This window comes from Papio anubis, chromosome 4 (assembly GCF_008728515.1).
Source record: "Papio anubis isolate 15944 chromosome 4, Panubis1.0, whole genome shotgun sequence".
In the NCBI taxonomy this organism is placed as follows: Eukaryota; Metazoa; Chordata; class Mammalia; order Primates; family Cercopithecidae; genus Papio; species Papio anubis.
In genome coordinates, this window is record NC_044979.1 from 432,326 (window position 1) to 454,865 (window position 22,540).

General features: G+C 47.1%; 1 protein-coding gene across 1 annotated transcript in view; it reads right to left on the bottom strand.

The window, feature by feature from the left end:
* Positions 1–372: 372 nt before the first annotated feature.
* The window catches only part of VIPR2 (vasoactive intestinal peptide receptor 2), a 104,134-nt gene continuing 81,966 nt past the window's right edge, over positions 373–22,540 (bottom strand). The window contains 9 exon segments of the mRNA XM_031664968.1: positions 373–705; positions 1,755–1,796; positions 1,865–1,994; positions 4,118–4,209; positions 4,489–4,558; positions 5,884–5,944; positions 6,680–6,713; positions 6,715–6,831; positions 12,744–12,885. Of these exon segments, the coding sequence (XP_031520828.1) occupies positions 532–705; positions 1,755–1,796; positions 1,865–1,994; positions 4,118–4,209; positions 4,489–4,558; positions 5,884–5,944; positions 6,680–6,713; positions 6,715–6,831; positions 12,744–12,885 (862 nt within the window). The 3' untranslated portion in view covers positions 373–531.

Here is a 22,540-nt window from a genome sequence, read left to right on the forward strand (position 1 = left end):
CCACACAACTGCATTTCCACATTTGCTCCTTGGTCCCCCTATTCTCTTGGGCCGGGCGCGGTGGCTCACGCCTGTAATCCCAGCACTTTGGGAGGCCGAGGCAGGCGGATCACGAGGTCAGGAGATCGAGACCATCCTGGCTAACACAGTGAAACCCCGTCTCTACCAAAACTACAAAACAATTAGCCGGGCGCGGTGGCGGCGCCTGTGGTCCCAGCTACTCGGGAGGCTGAGGCAGGAGAATGACGGGAACCCGGGAGGCGGAGGTTCCAGTGAGCCGAGATCCGGCCACTGCCCTCCAGCCTGGGCGGCAGAGTGAGGCTGTCTCAAAAAAAGGATCCACTATTCGGCCCAAACACATTTTGAACAAGATTATCTAAATGCTGGAGTTTACATCGAGTCAGTGACAACACGACCCCCGTTCCAGGTATGCGGCTTAGTGGACAAGCTCGATGCGCCGGGGCCGCGCTGGCGCCCGCCGGGGTGCTCGGGCTTCTGGAAGGAGGAAGCCGCCCGACGGGCAGGGCGGCGCTAGATGACCGAGGTCTCCGTCTGCAGGAAGGACGGGGCGCGGGAGCCGCGGTGGAGCTGCAGGGCGCCCTCCGAGCCGTTGCGGGAGATGGAGGAGCCGCAGACCCTGTAATCCCGGCCCGTGGACGGGGTCGGGCACCGGCTTCGCCATTTTCGCTTCAGCTCGCACTGCACCTGGGGAGGTGAGGGCACCGGGAACGCCTGAGCCTGTGAGCCTGGGCGGGGGCGTGTGGGTGCTCTGGGAGCCACGGAGCCTCCAGCTCTCCCTCCCGCCTGCTCCCGTGTGGAGGGTGGGGCGACATCTGTGTTCCCATCAGATGGACAGAAACAGAAACGGCTTCTGGAGGGAGCGGAGCGGGAACTGGAGGCCCCATGAGGGCGGGGGACGCAGCCACGCTAAGGCTGTGCATGGGTGGTTCAGGCGTCCCCACTGCTACGGCAAGCGCTGTCCCACAGTCTGAGATAGTTAATTTGTTTTTTTCTGGAAAGATTTTCCTTAGCAGCCGGGGATGTGACAGTGCTGGGCCTCCGTCTCCTTCCCTGTTCCCAGCGGGTAGGGAATGTTAGCCCTGGGAGGGGGTGGGGATGAGTGAGGGGTGCCCGGAAAGCAGAGGAGGGAGAAGGACAGGTGGCACCATACAGGCTCAGCTTTGCAGAAGCCGTGCTGGTGAAAGTTGCATGTCAAGCAAAGAAAGCGTCAGCGACCGCAGCGTGGGGCGGGAGGGTCAGGGGTCAGGGGACGGGGTGAGGCCGCTGGAGCAGCCCAGAGACAGCACCCCTGGCTGGGGATGAACGCAGGGCAGAGCTCGGTTCCTGGCTTCGTCCCCAGGGACTCACAGAATGCTCTGCAGTCCCACCCCTCAACCCAGGCCAGCTTTCTGGGACTCACAAGCTATGCAGGAGCAAGCCGCTGTCCATGGGGAAAAACGGATTCTGTCCAGACCCGGCTGGGAGCTTTCCCAAGAGGGCTCTGAGAGGGATGGCAGTCGATGCTACTTGGGGTGCACAGAGGGACGGCAGGGTTTGGAAGCTGGGCCCAGAAGAGTGGGTTTGCCTGTGTCATTGTGGGTTCTCTGATGGGCATACAGAGGACTGTGGGGGCCTGGGCAGTGAGTCCAGCCCACAGAAGACAGGCGCGCGTGGGGGCCACGGCACCAGGCTGGACAGCATTTCAGGAACCAACTGAGCACCTGCACATGGTTCCAAGGCGGCCATGAACTTACCTCACTGTTCAGGAAACAGTAGAGGACGGCCACCACCAGGCCCTGCAATGAGAAGGGAAGGTCAGGCAGGACCCGTGCTCGGGGGAGGGTGGCCGCCTCTGCATACCTACCTGGAACGACCCGAGGCACAGTTCAAACAGTATCTGGTATTTGGAGGAGATGCTGATGGGAAACACGGCAAACACCATGTAGTGGACGCCAAACAGCGGGATGAGCAGGAGCGTGGACTTGGCCAGCCTCCTGCACGGAAGGAGAGAAGCCAGCTCAGCTGCGGGACCCGCGAACCCGCTGCACGCCTGGCAGGGTCTTTCTCAGGACCAGGCAGCTGGGTGTGGGAGGGGCTCCACACTCCCTCTCCACCACTGGAATCGCCACCTAACGAGAAAATCCACTGCTTCTTTACGTGTATGTCTGAGGCCCCTGTGCAGATCCAGCACTCAGGGCCCGGGAACGTGCATTCCAGAAAGTGTCTGTTTCTCCCAAATTCCCTCACAAGGACACACGCTGTGTTCTGGGGTTCCTGGCTGGCAGGGGCAAGATTCCCTGTGAGTGACCCAAAACCTGCACAGGCCCTGCCTGGGAGCCCGGCCCATCCTGAGGCAGGCACCGGACAAGAAGGCTGGCCTCCACCGTGGCCACGTGCACGTTTAAATGATGAGGCCCCTCCTGCTCCCGGACCAGCAGCTCACAACAGCTGCGCTCTGTGGGAGCCAGGCCCCTCAGTCAGCGGCAGGGACCCACCTCATTCCCTCTATTAATGCATCTGAAGTTCGCTGGAAAGGAGGCCTCCCTGTGGCTGAGCTCCTGGCCCCTGTCCAGGGAGGTTTTGCTACTTCTGTGACCAGAGAGTTACACAGAAAGGACCTCGTGTGGCCTCAAGGGTGTCTCGGCCTTTTCTGTTGTCCTGGAAAGCGAATCGATGTTATTGTCCCCACTTAATTTTGTTTCCAAAATAAAAGCATCCATCTCCGAGTCCTATTTAACAAACACTCCCCAAGAACCAAAGCAAAGGTCAGCAAAGACGCTAAACAAGATTCACAGGAAATCCAAGTCCAACCTGAAGGGCAACCAAGAACGACTTATTTTGGGGTCTCTGCCACGCAGGCACCACCGGCCTCCCCTGAGCAGGGACAAGGTCATGCTGCCATGCGGGGTCTGACGTGGGATCCCATCCCTCATGTGGGCGGGCAGAGACGGGTACTCCCTGGATTTAGATGCCACACGGCAGAATTAGATTCTCTGGTTTACCAGACTCTTTTGCAATACTCTGGTGCCAGGCAGCAAATGTCCTGCAAATATAGACTGCATTGATCCTCCTAACCTTAGTGACATTATTACTTCCATCCCACAGATGAGGAAGCTGAGGCATGGAGTGGCAAAGTGACTTCCCTCAGGGCACCGGCTGGTATCTGCACCCAGCTTTGGGGCTCTTGGCCATGCTCCTGTCTAACTGCCCCTCCCCAAATCCACCCCTGTTTTCTAAGGTGGGAGAAAAGGGAAATGCAGGCCAGGCACCCTCCTAGGCCAGGTGGTGGGGTTCCTGCACCCTTCCATGCCAGCCAGTCTGAGCCCGAGGTGCCTTCTGGGCTGGGCCAACCACTTCCACACCAAGTCAGTGTTTAGTTTATACTTGAATTTTAGTTTTTACCTTTTTTTTAAAAAAAATAAATTCTTGATATAAATTTATGGAGTCTTTGCATTACTCTATAGATTCCCCGGATCATCATGAATTAGCTGGATGACTGGGGGTGAGTGGCTGAACGTCTGTCCTGTCTTCACCTACTGAAGGGAGGTCACGATGCCATCTTCATGTAATCACACGGGCAGGGAATGCTTTCTGAATTGTTATTAAGTACAAGGCCTGCTATCAGGGCTGGCAGCAGACACACGGCCATGGACTATGTGGTCTGAGGGGGGACAGAATTAAATGTAAAATAAAAATAATGTGTGGCCAAGGAGAAAAAGACAGGCTGTATAACATGCAAGTGGGCAGATGCTTAAACAAGCAAGCGCACTAAAGAGGACTTTCTTCTGGCCTTCAAATAAAAGAAATGGTGCCTGACTTTCACAGTCGCCAAGGCCAGAAGTGCTCCGGCTGAGTCCTCCCAGGTCGTCAGGTGCAGAATCACACCCTATCTAGACGGTGGGTGTTTTAAACCACCAAATTTTGGAGTGATTTGTTACTTAGCCAGGGAAATGCTGTCCAGTGCCTCTCTGAGCTTTGGGCAGGAACAGAGCCCTGGGGTCCAGCCTCGAGGCCTGACCCGAGTCGCCGCACCTCCAGGGCCTTCCTGCCAGCGTGGGGTTTCCTGTCTCCACACAGCATCCCCACCAGGGACGGCCAGGCCGGGACACACACTCACTTGTACTGAGACTGGTCGTTGCCGCCGACATCCGGGGATGTTAACTTCTGCAGCAAAATTCGTATAATACTAATGAAAAGGACAAAATTGACCTGCACAAAAGAGACAGTAAGTTCGTGAAACGGATACGTGGATCCCTGATTTGCCCTGAAGTCCACCTGATTTCGACCCTCCCCTCCACTCCCTCAGTCCCTCCCTCCTTCCCTGGGAACCGCCTGTGGGGGTCCACAGGCCTGAAGGGGCCCTTTTCCGGGAAGGCTGAGTGGATGAGTGGAATGGGGTCATTTCTGTTTAATAAAGGATGGCAGGCCTGCTGTCTGCCCAAGTGTGTGACTCCACAGGTAATTCACGCTTCAACAGGGGCGACTTACAATGATGGAAATTAAAATCGGTATTCGTATGACCCACCAGGGCACACTGTGGTCGTTTGTATCCCAGCAACTGTCAGAGAGAGACGGGAAATCAGGTTACCACTGACCACTTTCGCAAGACGGGCACAGGAGAATGAGCGCCTGCCTCGTGCCTGTGCCTGCCAGTGGGGCCGTCTGCCCCTCCCAACCTGCCTGCTCCCCTTACTGTGGAAGCACAATTTCTCTGCACTGACAGATCGTAAAGGAATCTGTCCCAGCGAGTGACTGTGTTCCGTTTTATGCTTCTCAAAACAATAGTCGGCTTGTGGGGAGGAGGAATGGAGGCGCGGCCCCAGAAGCTGGGACAAGGGCAGGATGGCTGCTGACGCCCTCCACTCTGAGCACGAAAGCGTGTGTTGGCCCCATTCAGCCGACATCAGGAGAAAAGAACCTTCCTCCTGAAAATTAGCTTCCCCTCACCTCCCAAATGGTTTGCATGTGTATGGCAAAGGGTTTAAAATGTCCTTAGAGTGACTGAGATGGGTGAGCCGCATTTCATTTTGATTTTCAGTGCGTGGGGTGTCTCCAGCAGGAAGCTGTGACCCCTGGCTTGTTAAATGCCTCAGTGATTCTCCCCAGGGTCTACACCCTGCACTGGAGTCTACAGCCCTCCCATAAAGCAGAAACTCCGTTGCAGGCCTGGGTCCATGCAGGAACCTTCCGGCTGGTGCAGTCTCAGACTGGCCAAAGGGGACCAAAGGGGACCAGTCCTTAAGGCCAGAAGTGCCCCTGCTGAGTTCTCCCAGGTCGTCAGGTGCAGAATCACACCGTAACTAGATGGTGGGTGTTTTAAATCACCAAATCTTGGAGTGATTTGTTACTTAGCAGTGGATAACCGATGCACACTGAGGCCCTTTGAAAGGCAGGATATTTGTGCTGGAACCACATGTGTTCATGTCTGGGCTGCGGTCTCACTTAGGGTGAGCACAGGGGAGAAGCGCTCCGGGCCGCACAAGCCAAGACTAGTGCTTAGGGAGTGCTGGGGGGCCCTGCAGCCACCATCACCTGACCTTCCACTTTGCTACAGGTAAACAACGTGCAGGGCACTTGGTTTTCTTCTGTGGACATCGCTGTGCCCACCGAAGGGGCTGCCCCAGTCTCTGCCTGGTTTATCCCAATCTCAACTATGCTGCAAAACCTGGCTCACTTCCTGTCTCCTGCACGGGGCTTCCTCCAATCCTCCAACCTCATACGATTTCTCCCCATGAATCGCCCAGAAGCTTCCTGCGTGGCTGTCGGTTGGCCGCAAACGCTCCCTGTCCTTCCAACCAGGTAACCTCCTGGCTTCCAAAGGACTTCGTGTTGCCAGATGTTGCCGGGCCCGTTTTCGAGGTTGCGGTCTGGGCATGGACTCACCCGGTGTCTTCTAAGTAGAGCCTGGCTGCAGTCCACGCACCGATGCATACGGTGGGGAGGCCTACAGAGAGACGCCCGGTTACGCGGGTGGATCAGAGCGGTGCACACGCACACAGGTGGGTGCCTTCACCAGCAAAACCCTCAAGGACACTCCTTCTCACGGGAATATTAAGTGCAATCTCTTGTTTAAAGTCTTTGTAAATATTTACAAGTTTATGCTCATGCCTTAGTAAGCAGTGAAGATAATTAAACACATGCTTGAGAGCCGAGAATCTGAGACCTGCCATTCCACATGGGAAGTGTTATTACTGAAGGCCACGGAGTTGAACGTGCGGAGGAGATGTGTTCACTGATTTTGCGGCCACCCGCGGAGCTATCGGCTGCGTTTGCCTCATCCTGTCCATGAGGATGTCCCGAATCTGCACCCCTTTGCAACCCTGGGCAAGGCAAGGCTTCCGCTACCTGGTATGGCCTCAACCCCTCTCCTCTCTGATCCCCACCCTCAGTGAAAGGTGAACTGGGTAGAGGCGGGGAGGAGGACACTGTTAACAGCCCAGTTTGAATTAGGGTAAAAGGGGCCAGGAATGGGAGTATTTTAAACTGGGTTCCTGGTTACCAGAAATATTAATGTGTTGTTCGTAGGGGCCTCCAGTCATCCTAGAAGAGCTCTTCATGATATGACCCTGACATGCATTCTACAGGGGCGGCAAAGTGTTTTTCTGAGCAGAAAGCGATTGCGTTGTTTGGTCAGATGGGATGGGATGGAGGTTTTGTGGGTGGGACGGGGCACGCTTACCCCATCCGATCAGGAGGTAGGCCAGGAAGCACCTTCCGGGGGGGGAGCACCGCCACCAGGAGGGTGTGGAGGTACAGCCCCTCCACCAGCAGCCAGAAGAAGTTGGCCATGATGCAGTACTGCAGGAAGACCAGGCTCAGCTTGCAGCCCACCTGGAAACCGCAAACAGAGAGCATGACCTCATCCGGTAACAACAGCTCCAGCAGGCAGTGCCGCTGCAGCACACAGGGCGCTTGGTATCTGTGCAAGGAAGGAGGAGACACCGGTGCCATCAGGAAGGGAAGTGATTAACACAGTGGCCAGGGTGCTGGCCAGGAATGCCTGCTGGTAGCACCGGGCCCTTTGTATCCGCGGCTCCAGGGTAAGATCACTGCAGAGGCAACGGTGAACAGCCCTCCCTGAGACAAGCTTACTCACTGTTGCGGGCCAGGAGCTCACTTACTGCTGGAAGGTCTTAGGCCGCACAGCTCCCTGGCCCTCCTGTTCTCGGCCCCTCCCCTTCCCCTTCTCTGACCTGCTTCCCCACAGGAACCCCCGCAGTGGTCCTGCCAGCCAGCAAAGAAGAACCAGAAGAGCCAGCAGGAGGTCCCAGGGGCGAGGTGTGGGTGGCAGGGGCCCTGCAGCTACCCAGGACTCTGGCCTCTGTCCCTTTGTGTGAACAGAGCACGAGTGCAGGTACAGGGTGGGGCACCCGCCAGTTGCCCTCAGTAGCAACTGTGCCTGGGAAGAGAAAACGATGGACCCACACCAGGCCCCCAGACTTTTCTTTTAAATTTTTGACAACTATGTAAGTTCCTCAGTTGTAAAAAACTGGTTTTAATATTGGGTAACTTAATAAAACATGAAAAAATAAAGGGAAAAACAAGAGAAATCTAGCAAATAAAATATTTTCTGAGGATATTTTAAAAGGATTTTCACTGGGAAAGAATTACATATTATATAAAATAAACCTATTTTAATCTCTCAGACCTTCATCTAACTAAATGTACCAGGCATTTCAGCTTCATGAGCAACCACGAAACTGCTACTTTTAATCACTAAGCTTATATAAAGTGTGCTGAAAAATAGTATTTTCATTTCCATTCTTATTTCTATATTTATGTTCATATATATCTATAGACATATGTAGGTAGATATACACATGTACAGGCAGATATAGGTATATCTGATACATATATCAGATAGATACACCTATAGATATTTGTAGGTGGATATACTTATATATATGGGTAGATATACTATATACATATAGCAGATGGCTATCCCTATACATATACATGGGTGAATATATTTTTACATATGGGTAGATATATATGGGTGGATATACTTATACATGTATATGGGCGGATATACTTATACTTTCATATGGTGGCCTTTCAATTTGGCCTCCAGGATCCTGAGAGCCACCGAGCCCTGCAGGCTGCCCCTGACCTTCCCAGTGCTCTGGATCTGCCTTGCCTTCTTCCGCTTTTTCTTTTTCCTAAGAACAGCAGGGTAGGTGCTTCATTTTCTGAGGCACTGCACAGGTGAGAGTTACTCTTATTGTCCATCTTTGCCACCACAGTGAGCCGAGCGCCTGCATGCGGATCTCGTGTGTCAACACCTGCTGAATGGACACTCAGATCCCAGCAAGTTCTGCCCTGGGCATCAGGACAGAGCCTCTTACGTGGAAAGACACACATGATAACACAGCCATGAACACAGAAGAGTCACAGTAAGTCCATTTGTGGCTTATTGCCACTCATTTGAATAGTAAAGTGAAATAAATCAAGTTTTAAAATCTCTGGGAGGTGGGATTCTGGGAGTTGGTGACCCATCTGGATGCAACGTGCCTTCCTTTGTCTCTTGGTAAAAGACCGTGTCTTAAACACAAGGAGTAAATTGCAGATGAACCAAGACACAAATGAACAATCTCAGAATAGAAATCTCTTAACTAAGATGGGAAATCTGAAATGAAAACAAGAAGTGCTAAAAGGACAGAAGGCAATTTTGGTTATATAAACTTTAAAAGCTTTTGGATGGCAAAAATACCATAAAAATACAATTGACAAATGATGAATTTGGAAACATATTTACAATGGAAATGACAAATGTTTAATTTTTATGATACCAATATTACAGATGAATGTGGTGTTTTAGAGGGCCGGAACAGCTTGTGGAAAGATGCCAGTTCTCAGCAGGTGCCCTGCCCCGGAGTGTGCATGAGAGCCACAGAGGCAGTGCCAATGCCACCAGACAGGCAAAACGGCAAAACCAGTCAGGTCTTTGGGCTCTGGTGTGATCCTACGTGCAGCTGTCAGCTGTCTCAGCCTTTTGGAAGGCAACCTAGCAAGACAGATTTACTACAATTTACAAATACACAGGCAGCTGGGTGCGGTGGCTCACACCTACAATCCCAGCACTTTGGGAGGCCAAGGTGGGTGGATCACTTGAGGTCAGGAGTTCAAGACCAGCCTGGCCAACATAGTGAAACCCCGTCTCTACTAAAAATACAAATAAAATAAAATAAAATTAGCTGGGTGTGGTGACGCCTGCCTGTGATCCCAGCTACTCACGAGGCTGAGACATGAGAATCGCCTGAACCTGGGAGGTGGAGGTTGCAATGAGCCGAGATCATGCCACTGCACTCAGCCTGGACAACAGAGTGAGAGTCTGTGCCAAAAACAAAACAAACAAAACAAAACAAAACAAAGAAATATGCATGCCCTTTGCAGTGGGTGGGAGGCTTCTTTATGCTGCCAGAATTCATGTGTTGAAGCCCACCCGCTGTGGGAGTGTTAGTGGGTGCAGCCCTGCCACAGGGGTGGAGTCTTGTGATGGGATTAGTGCCCCTGTAAAGGGACCCCAGCAACATCCCTCGCCCCTTCCACCACGTGAGGACACAGAGAAGTCAGACCCGAATCTGGTGGTGCCTTGGTCTCAGGTCTCCAGAACTGAGAAGTAAATGTCTGCAACCGCAGCACACGAGGACGGAGACGCCCTCGGACCTGGCAGCCTCACTGGCGAGTTCCATCCGACAGAAATAAGAACACCTGTCCATAAGACACATGTCTGGTGATGCCTGCAGTGGCAAAAGAGAAAAATAAAGGGCAGAGCAGACCCCACACCGGGGGACGGGCTATGTGGAGAACGCCATGCTACACGAGGGGCTGTGTGCCGCCTGAAAGCAGGCGCCGACCTGGTGGGGCCCTGAGACATCCTGCTGAAGGAGCAAAGAGGACGCAGAAGGAGTGTGCTGAAGATGATTCCATTTTCTTTTAAATGGTAACAAAAACATCTCTGCATTTTTTCCCATGTGCCCATTCACCAAACAAGCACACTGTGAGGAGGGGAGGTTTGGGGAATGACAAGGACTCTACTGACTTCATTTTCTACAGTGTGACCTTCACACCTCATTACACAGGCTCCAGAGCACCGCAGGAGGGGCCTCCAGGGCCAGCTGCCACCCACAGGGTTGATGTGAGGACCCCCAGCCAGGAGACCCACCAAGGCCCAGTGCCCAATCAGCAGCTGGTCCCTCCTCAGCCTCGTGGCCTTGTCGGGGAGCCTCTGTGTGAGCGTGTGAGTACGTGCACACGTGCATGTGAGGCAGGCAGGACTCAGCTTAGGAAGCCTAGGGGTGTGCTTCTGGGAGTCCCACAGACCCGGGGGGAACCTGCTGTGGCCGACAGTGAGAATAAAGGGCAGGTCTGCTCCATGTCCCGGGACAGCCTAGGGCCCCAGAGGAAACTGTGCCTCTGTCTAGGCCGTGTGGAAGGGGCCAAGAAGAGAACTTTTCATGTTCTTGGCTGATCCTAATGTCGTGAGAAAAAGACCCTGCACCTAGTTTGTGGGGGGCTGCCCCAGCTGTTCTGCTTGGAGGATAATCTTGGTTTGGTGAAGTCAGTCGGGAACAAAAAATATACAAAAAAATGCAACTGGAAGGAAAGATATTTTTCCTGTTCCTTATGCTGAGGTCTGACTCCATTTCTGGCTGACTTGTTTATTTAAAGCCTGAGCATTCTTTAGAAGACAGCAAGAGGGAAGACCCAGCTTGGTTCCTCTCTGGCCTCAGGCATCTCCCCTCCCTCCTGTCCTCTGTCCCCTCCCTCCTCCGTCGGTCACACGCTTTTCCCTTTGCCTCTGCTTTCCCCTTTCTGGTACTAGAGTCGCGGGGCATCTGGCATAAGGGGCAAAGCCGACTCCCTCTGTCCTCACAGAGCTCGACGCTGGGAACAGGCTCCGTGCTGCTGGGTGTCGTGGGGCCCCACCTGCACCTGGGCTTTGGATCCCGAGACTCCAGGCCAGTTGCTGGGTTTCCCTCAGCTCAGTTTCCTCGTCTGTGAAATGGGGCAACAGCTCTTTTAAAGGCGAATGAGTGTTCACCCACAGTGTCCACAGAAACAGCCCGGCATTTAGAGGAGGCTCTGTGCGGTGTGTGGGAGGCCAGGCCCTCCCAGTGGGGCAGCCACACTGGCTCAAATCCACTCTGCCTCCGAGGTTCTGGGCACTCCTCTCGGGTTGAAGCGGTAGGGGAGAGTAGACAGCTGCTGCTCCAGGCCAGCACCCAGTCCCGAGGGCTACCACTTTCTATGTCGCAGGTCCTCCAGGGTCCGCCGGGGTCTACTGAGGGTCTGTTGTGTGTCCTGAGGGTCTGTCGAGGATCCTAAAGGTCTATCAAGGGTCACTGCTTTCTATGTCTCGGGTCCTGAGGGTCTGTCGTGGGTCATTGGTTTCTACATCACAGGTCCGTTGAGGGTCCGTCATGGGTCCTGAGAGTCAGTCATGGGTCCTAAGGGTCTGTCATGGGTCACTGCTTTTGATGTTATGGGTCCTTTGAGGGTCTGTCATGGGTCCCAGTGGTCCTCTGAGTGTCTGTCAAGTGTCTGTTGAGGGTGACTACTTTCTTCATGAAGAGCTAAGGGCAGGGGGATCTGCAGAGTGAAGCCTGAAACCACCTTGGTGAGAGAGAATCTGACACTGTCCTCACACTTCTTATGGGCGTTGACCACCGTTATATATGTGGGGAGACCCTCTTCCCAGGCCAGGAACTCAAAGGGCCAACTCCACCTGGGGACAGGGGCTTGCCAGGTGAAGAATCTTGTTAATTTTGTTATCACAGCAAATCTGATTCACAGGCATCACCACCAGCTTATCCCCAGAGGCACATTTCCTGCATGAAGACGATGACGGGCTATGAAACAGCTGACGTCTGTGCGGTTATAAACGGCATTACTACCTTAAAACTAAGCTAATTCAAATCTGTGCCAGCAGACGGACCTATCCAAGTCTAGTGCTCCTGGCTCCTTCAGAAGAACCTTGGTAGCGAGGGTGTCGGGTCGAGAGTGAGGTACCAGGGGCTTGAATCTTTCATAAAGATACTGAACATGTGGAGTGCTCTGGGCCAGCAGGGATGTGCTTGGTAGAACGGCCTGCATGTAGGAGGTGCTCAACAGCACTTGCTATGTTAAACTGACTTGATTAGGTGCTAGATAACCACCAATAACCACCACAAATACAGCCGAGGGAGAAGGGCGTAGGTGGAGTGAAACATCCTGTACTGCATTTGTAGGACCTAATAATTAAGATTATCCTCAAATCAAAGAGTTGGACCCAAGATATTCACAGACACACAACTGGGTTCACAATCAGGCTTTGCATGGAATTTACCCATAGCACAGATCAAGTTCTTCCAGCAATCTGGAAGGAAGTCTTTACTGCTCAGAGTCTAGGAGATTCAGATAGAAAGCAACAGAGTTGTGTGTGTTCATCTGTACCAAGATTCCTCAACCCAGATGTGTATGAGGAAGGGTGTGCCTTTCCTCAGTCTAGCTCCATGGGGGTCAGAGCTCAGGGCCCTTTCACTTCCCAGCCCTGGCGGTGCCTGGGACCCCCACCCTCCCTGCCTCAGTGCCACCCCCATGTCTCAGTGCCAACTGTGCCTGCTCTGGCCCCAGCCTGTCTGCCAGGCTCTCTGTTTCTCAGCCAGGGACCCTGCACCAGCACTGAGACGTCCTCATCGTGAGAAGGGGAAACAGAGACAACGGGACAAGACAGTGGGACCCTGTGGTGGGGACAGCCTTACCCAGGAGGACGGCTGGTTGGGACAGTGCAATGTGCCCGAACTGGAGTAGAGAACATCGTCCTTGACCAGCACTGAGATGGCTCTCAGGATGAAGGACAGGAACAGGTTCAGATGGATGTAATTCCTGGTGCAGTGCAGCTTCCTGAGGTTGGGGAGTGGGGGAGAGAGGAATTGGTGGGGGAAGGGGAGGGAGGGAGAGAGGGAGAGAGAACCAGACAGACATGAGAAACTCATACTATGATCAGAGAAGCACAGAAAAATAAAAGAGTTGAGGGCAAGAAGCAGATTTCACCATGAATGGCAACTGCAATTTGCTGTGGCAGAGAAAAATGAAAAAGCTCTGTTAAGAATTTTTTTTGAGATAATAAAAGTGGATGAGATGAAGAAATGTTTTTAGCAAATACATATTGAATTTGATAACAAGTTTCCTATCAACAATTAAAAAACTTAAAATCCCAACAAAGGAGGTCAGTGAAAATGGTGGTGTAGGGACCATTCAAGAAACAACAACAACAACAACAAAGATACTCAAAGGCTTATGGCAACCAAGTGAACCCTTAGCCGGGGGGAAAGGCCCTGAACAGGCAGAGAGCACGCTGTATTTAGTTCACCTTTTGTCCACTCCGCTCCAACATGGTGGTCATTTTGAAGACAGAAGCCCATGTTACTATTGTGGGTACTTGGTCCTGGAGGAATTTCATAAACCCAAGGAATTGTGTTTGTTTTGACCTTTCTGTGGGTTCTGGGCAAAAGACTCAGAATCCTCAGGCTGAGAAGTGGTTTTGCAGACATGCTGGAAGCTGAACGTATAAGCTCCTGCCACCTCAGGAAATACTTGGCAGTGGAGGCAAAAAACAGGCCCTCTGATAGCCTGAAAGGAAAAGCTGGGGAGTGAGAATCTTGGAGAATAAGGGCTTCAAGAAGCTCTCACATGAAGTGGGGAACCTAGAAATCCAGGTGCACGTTCAGGGCAGAAAGGACCAGAAAATCCCACAAGCTGTTATCTCAGGCTGCTCTTTAGGCTCAGCACAAGCAGGCGGTGAGGGCTAAGGCGGAGCTGCAAACAGGCTGGTTAAGCATTGAAGGAGTGCTCCCAACACAGAGCCGGCCTACAAAGGCCTAGAGAGGGCACTTTTTCTTTTCTTTCAGGTTTTATCTCTTTGACTCCAGGTGTTTGTGGAAATCTCTGTCAAATAACTAGCTGATGACTGAGCTAAAAGTATATAGAGTCTTCAGAGACCACTAAAGACCAAGAGTCTTTATAAAAATAGCTTAGAAAATCCCTAAATAAACAACTAAACCTGCAGCAAGAAACAACAAATCCTAGAGGGGGGAGAATGTGATTCCAGAGTCATCACATCAGAATATTCAAAATGCCCAGTTTCAACAAAAAATATAAAGCCAAAAAAAAAAAGAAAGAGAAAATATGACCCATTTATAGGAGAAAGAAAATGAATCAACAAAAATTATCCCTGAGGCATCACATGAAATAGATTTACCTTAAGTTTCTGACTTAAGGTCGTATGCAACAACTTTAAATAAAGTGTCTTAAATATGCTTAAAAAGCAAAAAAACAAAACAAACAAAAAAACTCACAAAAAAACCACCAAAAAAAAAAAAAAAACCCAAAAAAACAATTACCAAAAAAACGAAAGAAAACAAAACAAAACCTAAAACAAAAAACCATGGACAAATAAAGGAAACCAGGAGAACAATGTCTCAACACATAGACAATATTGATAAAAGAGACAGAAATTACAAAAAGTAACCATGTAGAAATTTTGGAGCTAAAATGCACAATTGAGCTAAAAGATTCACTGGGGGAGGCCAAAGCAGTTTTCTTTTCTTTTTTTTGTTTTTTTGAGACGAAATCTCATTCTATCACCCATGCTGGAGTGCAAAGGTGCAATCTCGGCTCACTGCAACCTCTGCCTCCCTGATTCAAGTGATTCTCCTGCCTCAACCTTCTGAGTAGCTGGGATTACAGGCACCTGCCACTACGCCCAGCTAATTTTTGTATTTTTAGTAGAGACGGGGTTTCACAATATTGGCTAAGCCGGTCTCAAACCTCTGACCATATGTGATCCACCTGCCTTGGCCTCCCAAAGTGCTGGGATTACAGGCGTGAGCCACCGCACCCGGTCTGGATTTGAGCAGGCAAAATAAGTCATCTGTGAACTTGCAGCGAGGTCAAATGAAATTATCCAGTCTGAGGAGCAGAAAGAAAACAAAGAACGAAGGAAAATGAGGAGAGCCCAAGAGCCTAAGAGACTTGTGGAATTCCGTCAAGTGCACCAGCACACGCATTGATGCCAAAATGATGATCCTGAAGTCACGCGGAATTACAAGGGATCCTGAATGGCCAAAACAATCTTAAAAAGAACAAAGCTGAAGAACTCACCATCTCAATTTCAAACTTACTACAGACTACCAAATAGTGTGGCACTGCATATAGATCAACGGTATAGAACTGAGAGTCCAGAATTAAACCTACACATCTATGGCCATTTGATTTTTGACAAGGGTGCCAAGGACATTCAATAGGGAAAGAACAGTCTTTTTAACGACGGGTGCTGTGATGACTAGATGTCCATATGTAAAATCATACAGCTGGACCCCTACCTCACAGCATATTAAAAATTACTCAGAATGAATCAATGACCTAAACATAAGAGCTAAAACCGTAAAACTCTTCTGAAAAAATATGGGAGCAAATATTCATGACCTTTGGATTTCCTGTGTACTTGTGATGTCAGCCACAAGTCTATTAGGCTCTGTTGGATTTCTTATGTTCTTATGCATGATACCAAAAGCACAGCAAGAAAACAACAGAAAAAGTGGACTTCATCAACATTGAAAACTTTTATGTATTAAAGGACATTACTAAGAGAGTTCAGAGAAAACCTACAGAATGGGAGAAAATGTCTGGAAATTATATATCTGATAAGGATTAGTATCCAGAATATACAAAGAACTCTTACAACTCAACAACAAAAACCCAATTAGAAAATAGGCAAAAACTTGACATCGATTTCTCCAAAGAAGATATACAAATGGTCAATAAGCACATAAAACCATAATGTGACATCATTGCATACCACTAGGATGGCAATAGTAATAATAATAATAAATTAAGAAAACAAAATAAAAAGTATTGGATGGATGTGAAGAAACTGGAACCCTCACATATTGCTAGTGGAAATGTAAAATGGTACAGTCGTTGTGGAAAGCAGTTTGGTGGTTTCTCAACACAGAATTACAATATGTCCCAGAATTTCGCTTGTAGGTATACACCCCAGAGTTGGAAACCAGTATTCAAACAAAACATGTACATGAATGTTCACGGCAGCTCTAACAGTTCAAATGTCCGTGAGCAGATGAATGGATAAACAAAATGTGGCATATCTACACAACTAAATACTATTCAACCATAAAGAGGCATGGAGTACTGACGTGGATGGAACCGAAAACATTCTGCTAAGTAAAGACACTAGTCACAAAAGGCCACATACCGTATGATGCATCCAGAGGAGGCAATTCCATAGAGAAGGCAGATTCTGGTTTCCAGGAGCCGGGGCGGATGGGGAGTGACTGCCTAATGTATAGGAGGCTTCCTTTTGGGACAATAGGAAGTTCGGGAACTAGATAATGGTGATAATTACACAACACTGTGAAGGTGCTTAATGCCAAGGAATTGTGTACCTTAAGATGGCACAAATGGTAAATTTTGTGTTATGGGTATTTTACCATAAATTTTGAAAATCCACCCTACCCCTCAAATTTTTAAACAATTATGGCCAGCTGTAAAACAATTTGGATTCTTGCATAAAAAAGAAAAATAATTTTTATCCAAAAGGATGTTAAATTTTTATTTCATTTATGGAAATTTTGTTAGAGAAATATAAAGAACAAACTAAGAAAGATATTTTACAAAAAGTGCAAATTTTCAATTAAGCCAAACTATTGCCCACAGAGTACAAGGCCTTTCTAATATTATTAAAGATCCTGGGCCAGGCACGCTGACTCATGCCTGTAATCCCAACACTTTGGGAGGCCGAGGCACGTGGATCACCTGAGGTCAGGAGTTCAAGACCAGCCTGACAACATGGTGAAACCCTGTCTCTACTAAAAATACAAAAATTAGCCAGGCTTGGTGGTGGGTGCCTGTAATCCCAGCTACTTGGGAGGCTGATGCAGAAGAATCGCTTGAACCCGGGAGGCAGAGGTTGAGATTGAACCCAGGTGCTTGAACTCAGGAGCCAAGATTGCACCATTGCGCTCCAGCCTGGGCAACACGAGCGAAACTTTGTCTCAAAAAAAAAAAAAAAAATTATAAAGTATCCTTTAATTTAAAACTTGAAAACTTGCAAGTACTTTTCTTTGGTTTTTGATGAGTTGTGTGGTTAAGAGACACTCACTGGACAATTAATAGTTTGAATTCTTTAATTTCAGAGGAATTCTAAATTTATAAACAAATGTCAATTGATGGCCTAAAAATTAGAAATTATGGTGTAAATATTTTTTCATAGTTTCCATTTGTCAAAGAATTCAGTTATATATGAAAAAACTAGTTTCTATTATGACAGACACTGCTCCAGCTATGGCAGGTCAAAAATCTGAATTTATTGCAATTCATTTGAAATTTAAAACAAGGGACAGATATTTCCATTATTGCTTCATTCCACTGTATAATACTGTTGAAAGTATTTGTGTTCCATTTTATGAAGCAGACTCTAGAAAAACCATCAAGAATGTAGTTGTTAAAATCTTTCAATATTTATGTGCAAAAGGTTTGAATCGCTGAGCATTTACACAACAGCTGAAAGAAACGAGACAATGAACTTAATGATCTAGTGTTCTTTACCAATGCTTGGGTGAGTCATGGAAGAATTTTACAATATTCACTCTATTGGTAACTCCAAGTCAAGATTTTTCTCAAACAATAAGTGCTTCCCAAATATCCAATTATCAAAGGCAAAATGACAATATAATTTATGTTTTCTCACTGCTATCCTGTTGATTTAGAAACCTTGAAGAAAAGAGAGCTCATCTGTGACATAGCTAGGTATGAAAAATTATGTGGAAATAAAAACTTTCCATAATATAAATCAGAATTAGTGATTTAATATTTTTCTAACATGAATAAATATGCAGAATATTTTAATTACAATCAAGAGAACCATTTAAACTGGCAGAAAAACACCATATAAATTTAAGAAACACTTTTTCTAATCAATGAATTTAGAGTTGTATGCCAATATATGCATTGCACCTTGGAATTTGATATTAGTTATACTGAGCTGATACAAGGGTAAGCTTATTTAACTTGAGAAGACATAATTTGCAAACAAAGGTGCTTTTGCTTCAAAGTTAAATCAACTCTTTCTAAAAATGGTGACCTAGCTTTGTTAATGTGGATATGAATAGTAAAGGGAAATGACTCCTGGTACCCTAGTGACTTGCTGGAGAACTTTTACGTATGTTTGGACAGCTAGGTATGTTTGAACAACTTTTTCAACTGTAAATTTTAAAACTGTAAAGGCAGGTCAAGTATTTCCAATACAAACCACTGACCAAATTGAACTACGCTGTGTGAACTACAAACTGGATTTTGAAGACTTACTCTGAACACAAGAATGTAAATAGCTCATTAATATTCTTTTATATTGATTACATATTGAAGTAATATTTTGGATCTAACAACTTTAATAAAATGTATTATTAAAGTTAATTTCACTGGTTTCTTTTTATTTTTAAAAGAAAATGTTAAAATGAGGCTACTAGAACACTTACAATTATGCTACTGGCTTGCCTTATGTTTCTGTTGGACACTGCTGATCCTGACAGCTATGGGATCGTGCTTTTTCAGCTCTCTCTTTGGGCTGGCACCCGCCAAACTCCTCCACAGCCAGCATGCACTCAGCTTAGCCCTTCCCGATGTCCTGCACAGCTCTAGGGGCTTTCTCTAGTTCTTCCACAAACCTCTGCTGGGTCCACTTGTTCAAGGTATGGAGGACCCTTCTCTCCCACTCAAAAGATTCCTCATTCTTAGCCTTCCGTTTCTTGAGCCTTATTTTTATTTTTTCTATCAACATGCCACCCCCGTTCCTGCACCCCTGGTGGACGCTGGGCGTCTCTGTTCCTCTGCCAAGCACACACTCCCATAAAACTGTCTCTCTTGGAATTCTCTTCTTCCAGCAAGACCCTCATCAAATGTCAACATGAACCTTTCTTGCGGCTTAACTTTATGTGACATCTTGCTTTTCTAAAAAGTATTCAGAACATTTTGTTTATAACTCTCTTAGAACACTTAAATTCTGCTTCAGAGAAGACTTAGTTGGAACACACCCTAAAGAGGACCTCTACTTGTGGCCGTGAAGGGGAACCCCTCAGGAAAGGATCAGGGTGACCCTAAAAAGCTGCCCAAAGGCTTTGGGGAGCAGCCACAGCCACAGGGACCAAAGGGCCGGACTCTGGGGAGAAGGCAATGGCACTGTGGGGAGCGCCGGGGCCCTCCAGGGCCTCTGCGGGTGTCTGCTGGTTTAGTTCTCTGGTACGGAGGGTGTTCAGAAAGGACAAGCCCAAAGCCAGGGCCAGAGCGAGGGCAGCCTCACCCACTGGAGCAGAAATGGGAGATAAGGGCTGTTGGGTGACCCTCGGGGAGCAACGACTCTGCAGGAAAGGAAATAGAGGCTGCATCCAAATCCTTTTGGTCTCTGAGATGGCTGTGTGTTAGGTAAGAGGCTGAGAAATACAGCAGAAAGCAGTGGCCAAGGCTGAGTACTTGGGGGAAATGCCTGCAGCCTCATGGGTACTGGGTGGCAAGTGGCAGGATTCAGGGCCTGAGGGAGGTGGGGTTCCCAGGCCTTCATGGGGGAGTCCCAAATAGCTGTGGCCCAGAGTGATGACAAATCAGAGAGCACCCGGTTGCTTGAAGCCTGAAACGCAGGCCCAAACCCAGCCCCAAACACACGTGGCCTTGATGGCCCAGGCTGGTCTGCCCTTCCTACCATGAAAAATTCAAATCCTCTGCAGTAAGATAATCACCTGAAGCCTCTGCAATTTAAGTATTTGTAATTTCAGTAACAGTTACTAGCTATGCCAGAAACAGGACTAAGTAATCAAAAGCCAAGTTAAAAAGAAAAAACACTGGCCGGGCACGGTGGCTCACGCGTGTAATCCTAGCACTTTGGGAGGCCGAGGTGGGTTGATCACTTGAGATCAGGAGCTCGAGACCAACCTGGCCAACAAGGTGAAACCCCGTCTCCACTAAAAATACAAAAATTAGCTGGGCATGGTGGTGCACGCCTGTAATCCTAGCTACTTGGGAGACTGAGGCAGGAGGATCGCTTGAACCCGGGAGGCAGAAGTTGCAGTGAGCAGAGATCACACCACTGCACTCCAGCCTGGGTGACAGAGACCGAGTCTGTCTCAAAACACACGCGCACACACACACACACACAAAAACAAAAACAAAAACAGACAATAGAGATTCAGATGCTAGTGTTTTAAGACATGGGACTATAAAATTAATATATTTAAGAAAACAGATAAAGAGATGGAGAATTTTATTAGATAATAAAATTAAGACAATCAAATAGAAAATTTAAAACTTAAAAAACCTTGAAATTAAGAGTTAAATAGAGGGGACTAACATTAACGTAACACAGCAGATGCGAGTACTATGAATTGGATCAGTAGTATGTCTAGATTAAAGTAGAAACCAAAAATATGAAAAATATAGGAAAAAATAGTAAGATAATACATGGGAAATGGAGTTTTAGGAAGAGAGGAGAATAAGGAAGGAGCAGCATTTGAAGAGATGCTAGCCACAGTTTTTTGAAACTGATAAAAGACAATAACAGATTAAAGGAACTCTACAAACCCCAAGAAGGAGAAATACAAAGAAAACCACCTTAAGTCCTGTGAAAGTGTAACCGCTAAAAACCGAAAAAAGTCTTCAAAGCTTCAGAGAAAGAAAGACACACTGCCTCAAAGGAACAATGCTGCACTGGCAGCTGACTTTTCAGAAGAGGTCACGACGTACATCTTTAATGTGGTGAAAGAAAATAACTGCCAACAGAATTCAATCCTCTCCAAAATAGCCTCAAAAGTGAAGGCAAAATTAAAATGATTTCAAGCAACCAAAACTCGTAAGAATTCACTGCTGGTGGGACTGTGCTGAGAGAAATACTACAGGGAAATCTTCCTGCAGTAGGAAAATGATCCCAGATGGAAATACGAAATGCAGGAGAATGAAGAGCACCAGAAAGAAATGTTGGGGGAACGCTAAGTAAATGCGACTTTTAACACAACAACAATAGTATTTATATATGGAATTAAAATACATGACAAAAACATAAAACATCTTAGAGGTAAATGGAGCTAAAAGGTTGTAAAATTCTTGAATTGACTGGAAAGTGGTAAAAGTAGCTACTGGACGTTAACTCATGAGAAAATGATGCCTATTGTGAATCTGGGGTGACAACTAGAAGAATAACAACAATCCAAAAGGGGAGAAGAAAACTGGAATAATAAAAATACTTGATCAATTCAAAAGAAACAAGAATATGTGCAAAACCAACTAATAACAGCTGAGACAATTAGAAAGCAAAGAAATGAAAGGTAGATTAGAACTCAGAGTTGTCATAAGTAGACTGTGTGTATGAAAATGCTGCATTTAAAAATAAAGATTGGAGACAAAAAGTAAATTCCAATTAAATGGAGCTTATAAAATATATACCTTTAATATAAAACACAGGGAAGTAGAAAATAAAAACACATAAAACCATACACTTGAAAACACAAAATAAAGCTAATATAATGATCTTCAATATCAGACAAAGCAGATTTTTAAGGTAGGGGACATTACTACATATTGGCAGTTTAAACTGATATACTCACAATGACGCAGCCTTAAAATATAGATGGTAAACAGTGAAAGAATTAAAAGGACAAATAGACAAGCCCACAATTATAGTTGGAGATTTTAATACATGTCATTCAGTACTGGTAGAAAAATATATGTCTTTCAGTTCTGGTAGAAAAAGCAGTTAAAACAATCAGTAAAGATTTGGAATAATTAAATAACATTAAAAAAGGGTGTGAATGATATATGTAGCATATAACCAAGAACTGCATAATTTACTTTATTTTCAAATGAAAATGAAACTTTTACCAAAACAGATGGCATGCCAGATCAAAAGCAAGCCTCAACGAGCTTCAGAGGACTGAAAGTTGGTTCTTGGAAACCACTGATAAAATTGATAACACTTTATTCAGTAAGACACATCAAGATAAAAAGAAAGAAAACACAAATTGACAATACCAGGACTGAAGGAGCAGGGACCTGTATAGATGTTACATACATTAAAAATGTAACAGAACATTGAAAACATTGATGAAATGGGCAAATTCCTTGAAAAGCAGAACTAACATACAAAGAAACAGAGAGTCTGAATAGTCCTATATCTGGTTTAGAAATTTTGAACAGCCAAATAAAACCTTCTCACAAAAAAACTCTCTGCCCTGTTGGCTCTTCTGTTGACTTCTTCCAAACATTTAAAGAAGATATAACATCTTATCTAACCTAAACTACTCCAAAAAATAGAAAAGAGAAAACACTTTCCTCTTCACTTTATGGGCCAACACCAAACCTTACCAGATTGACTCATGGGAAAGGAAAACAATAGATCAATTTCATGAATGTAGATGCAAAAATTCTCAACAAAATGTTAGCAAGCTGAGTTCAGCTATATATAAAAACATAATATATCAAAACCACATAGGGTTAATTT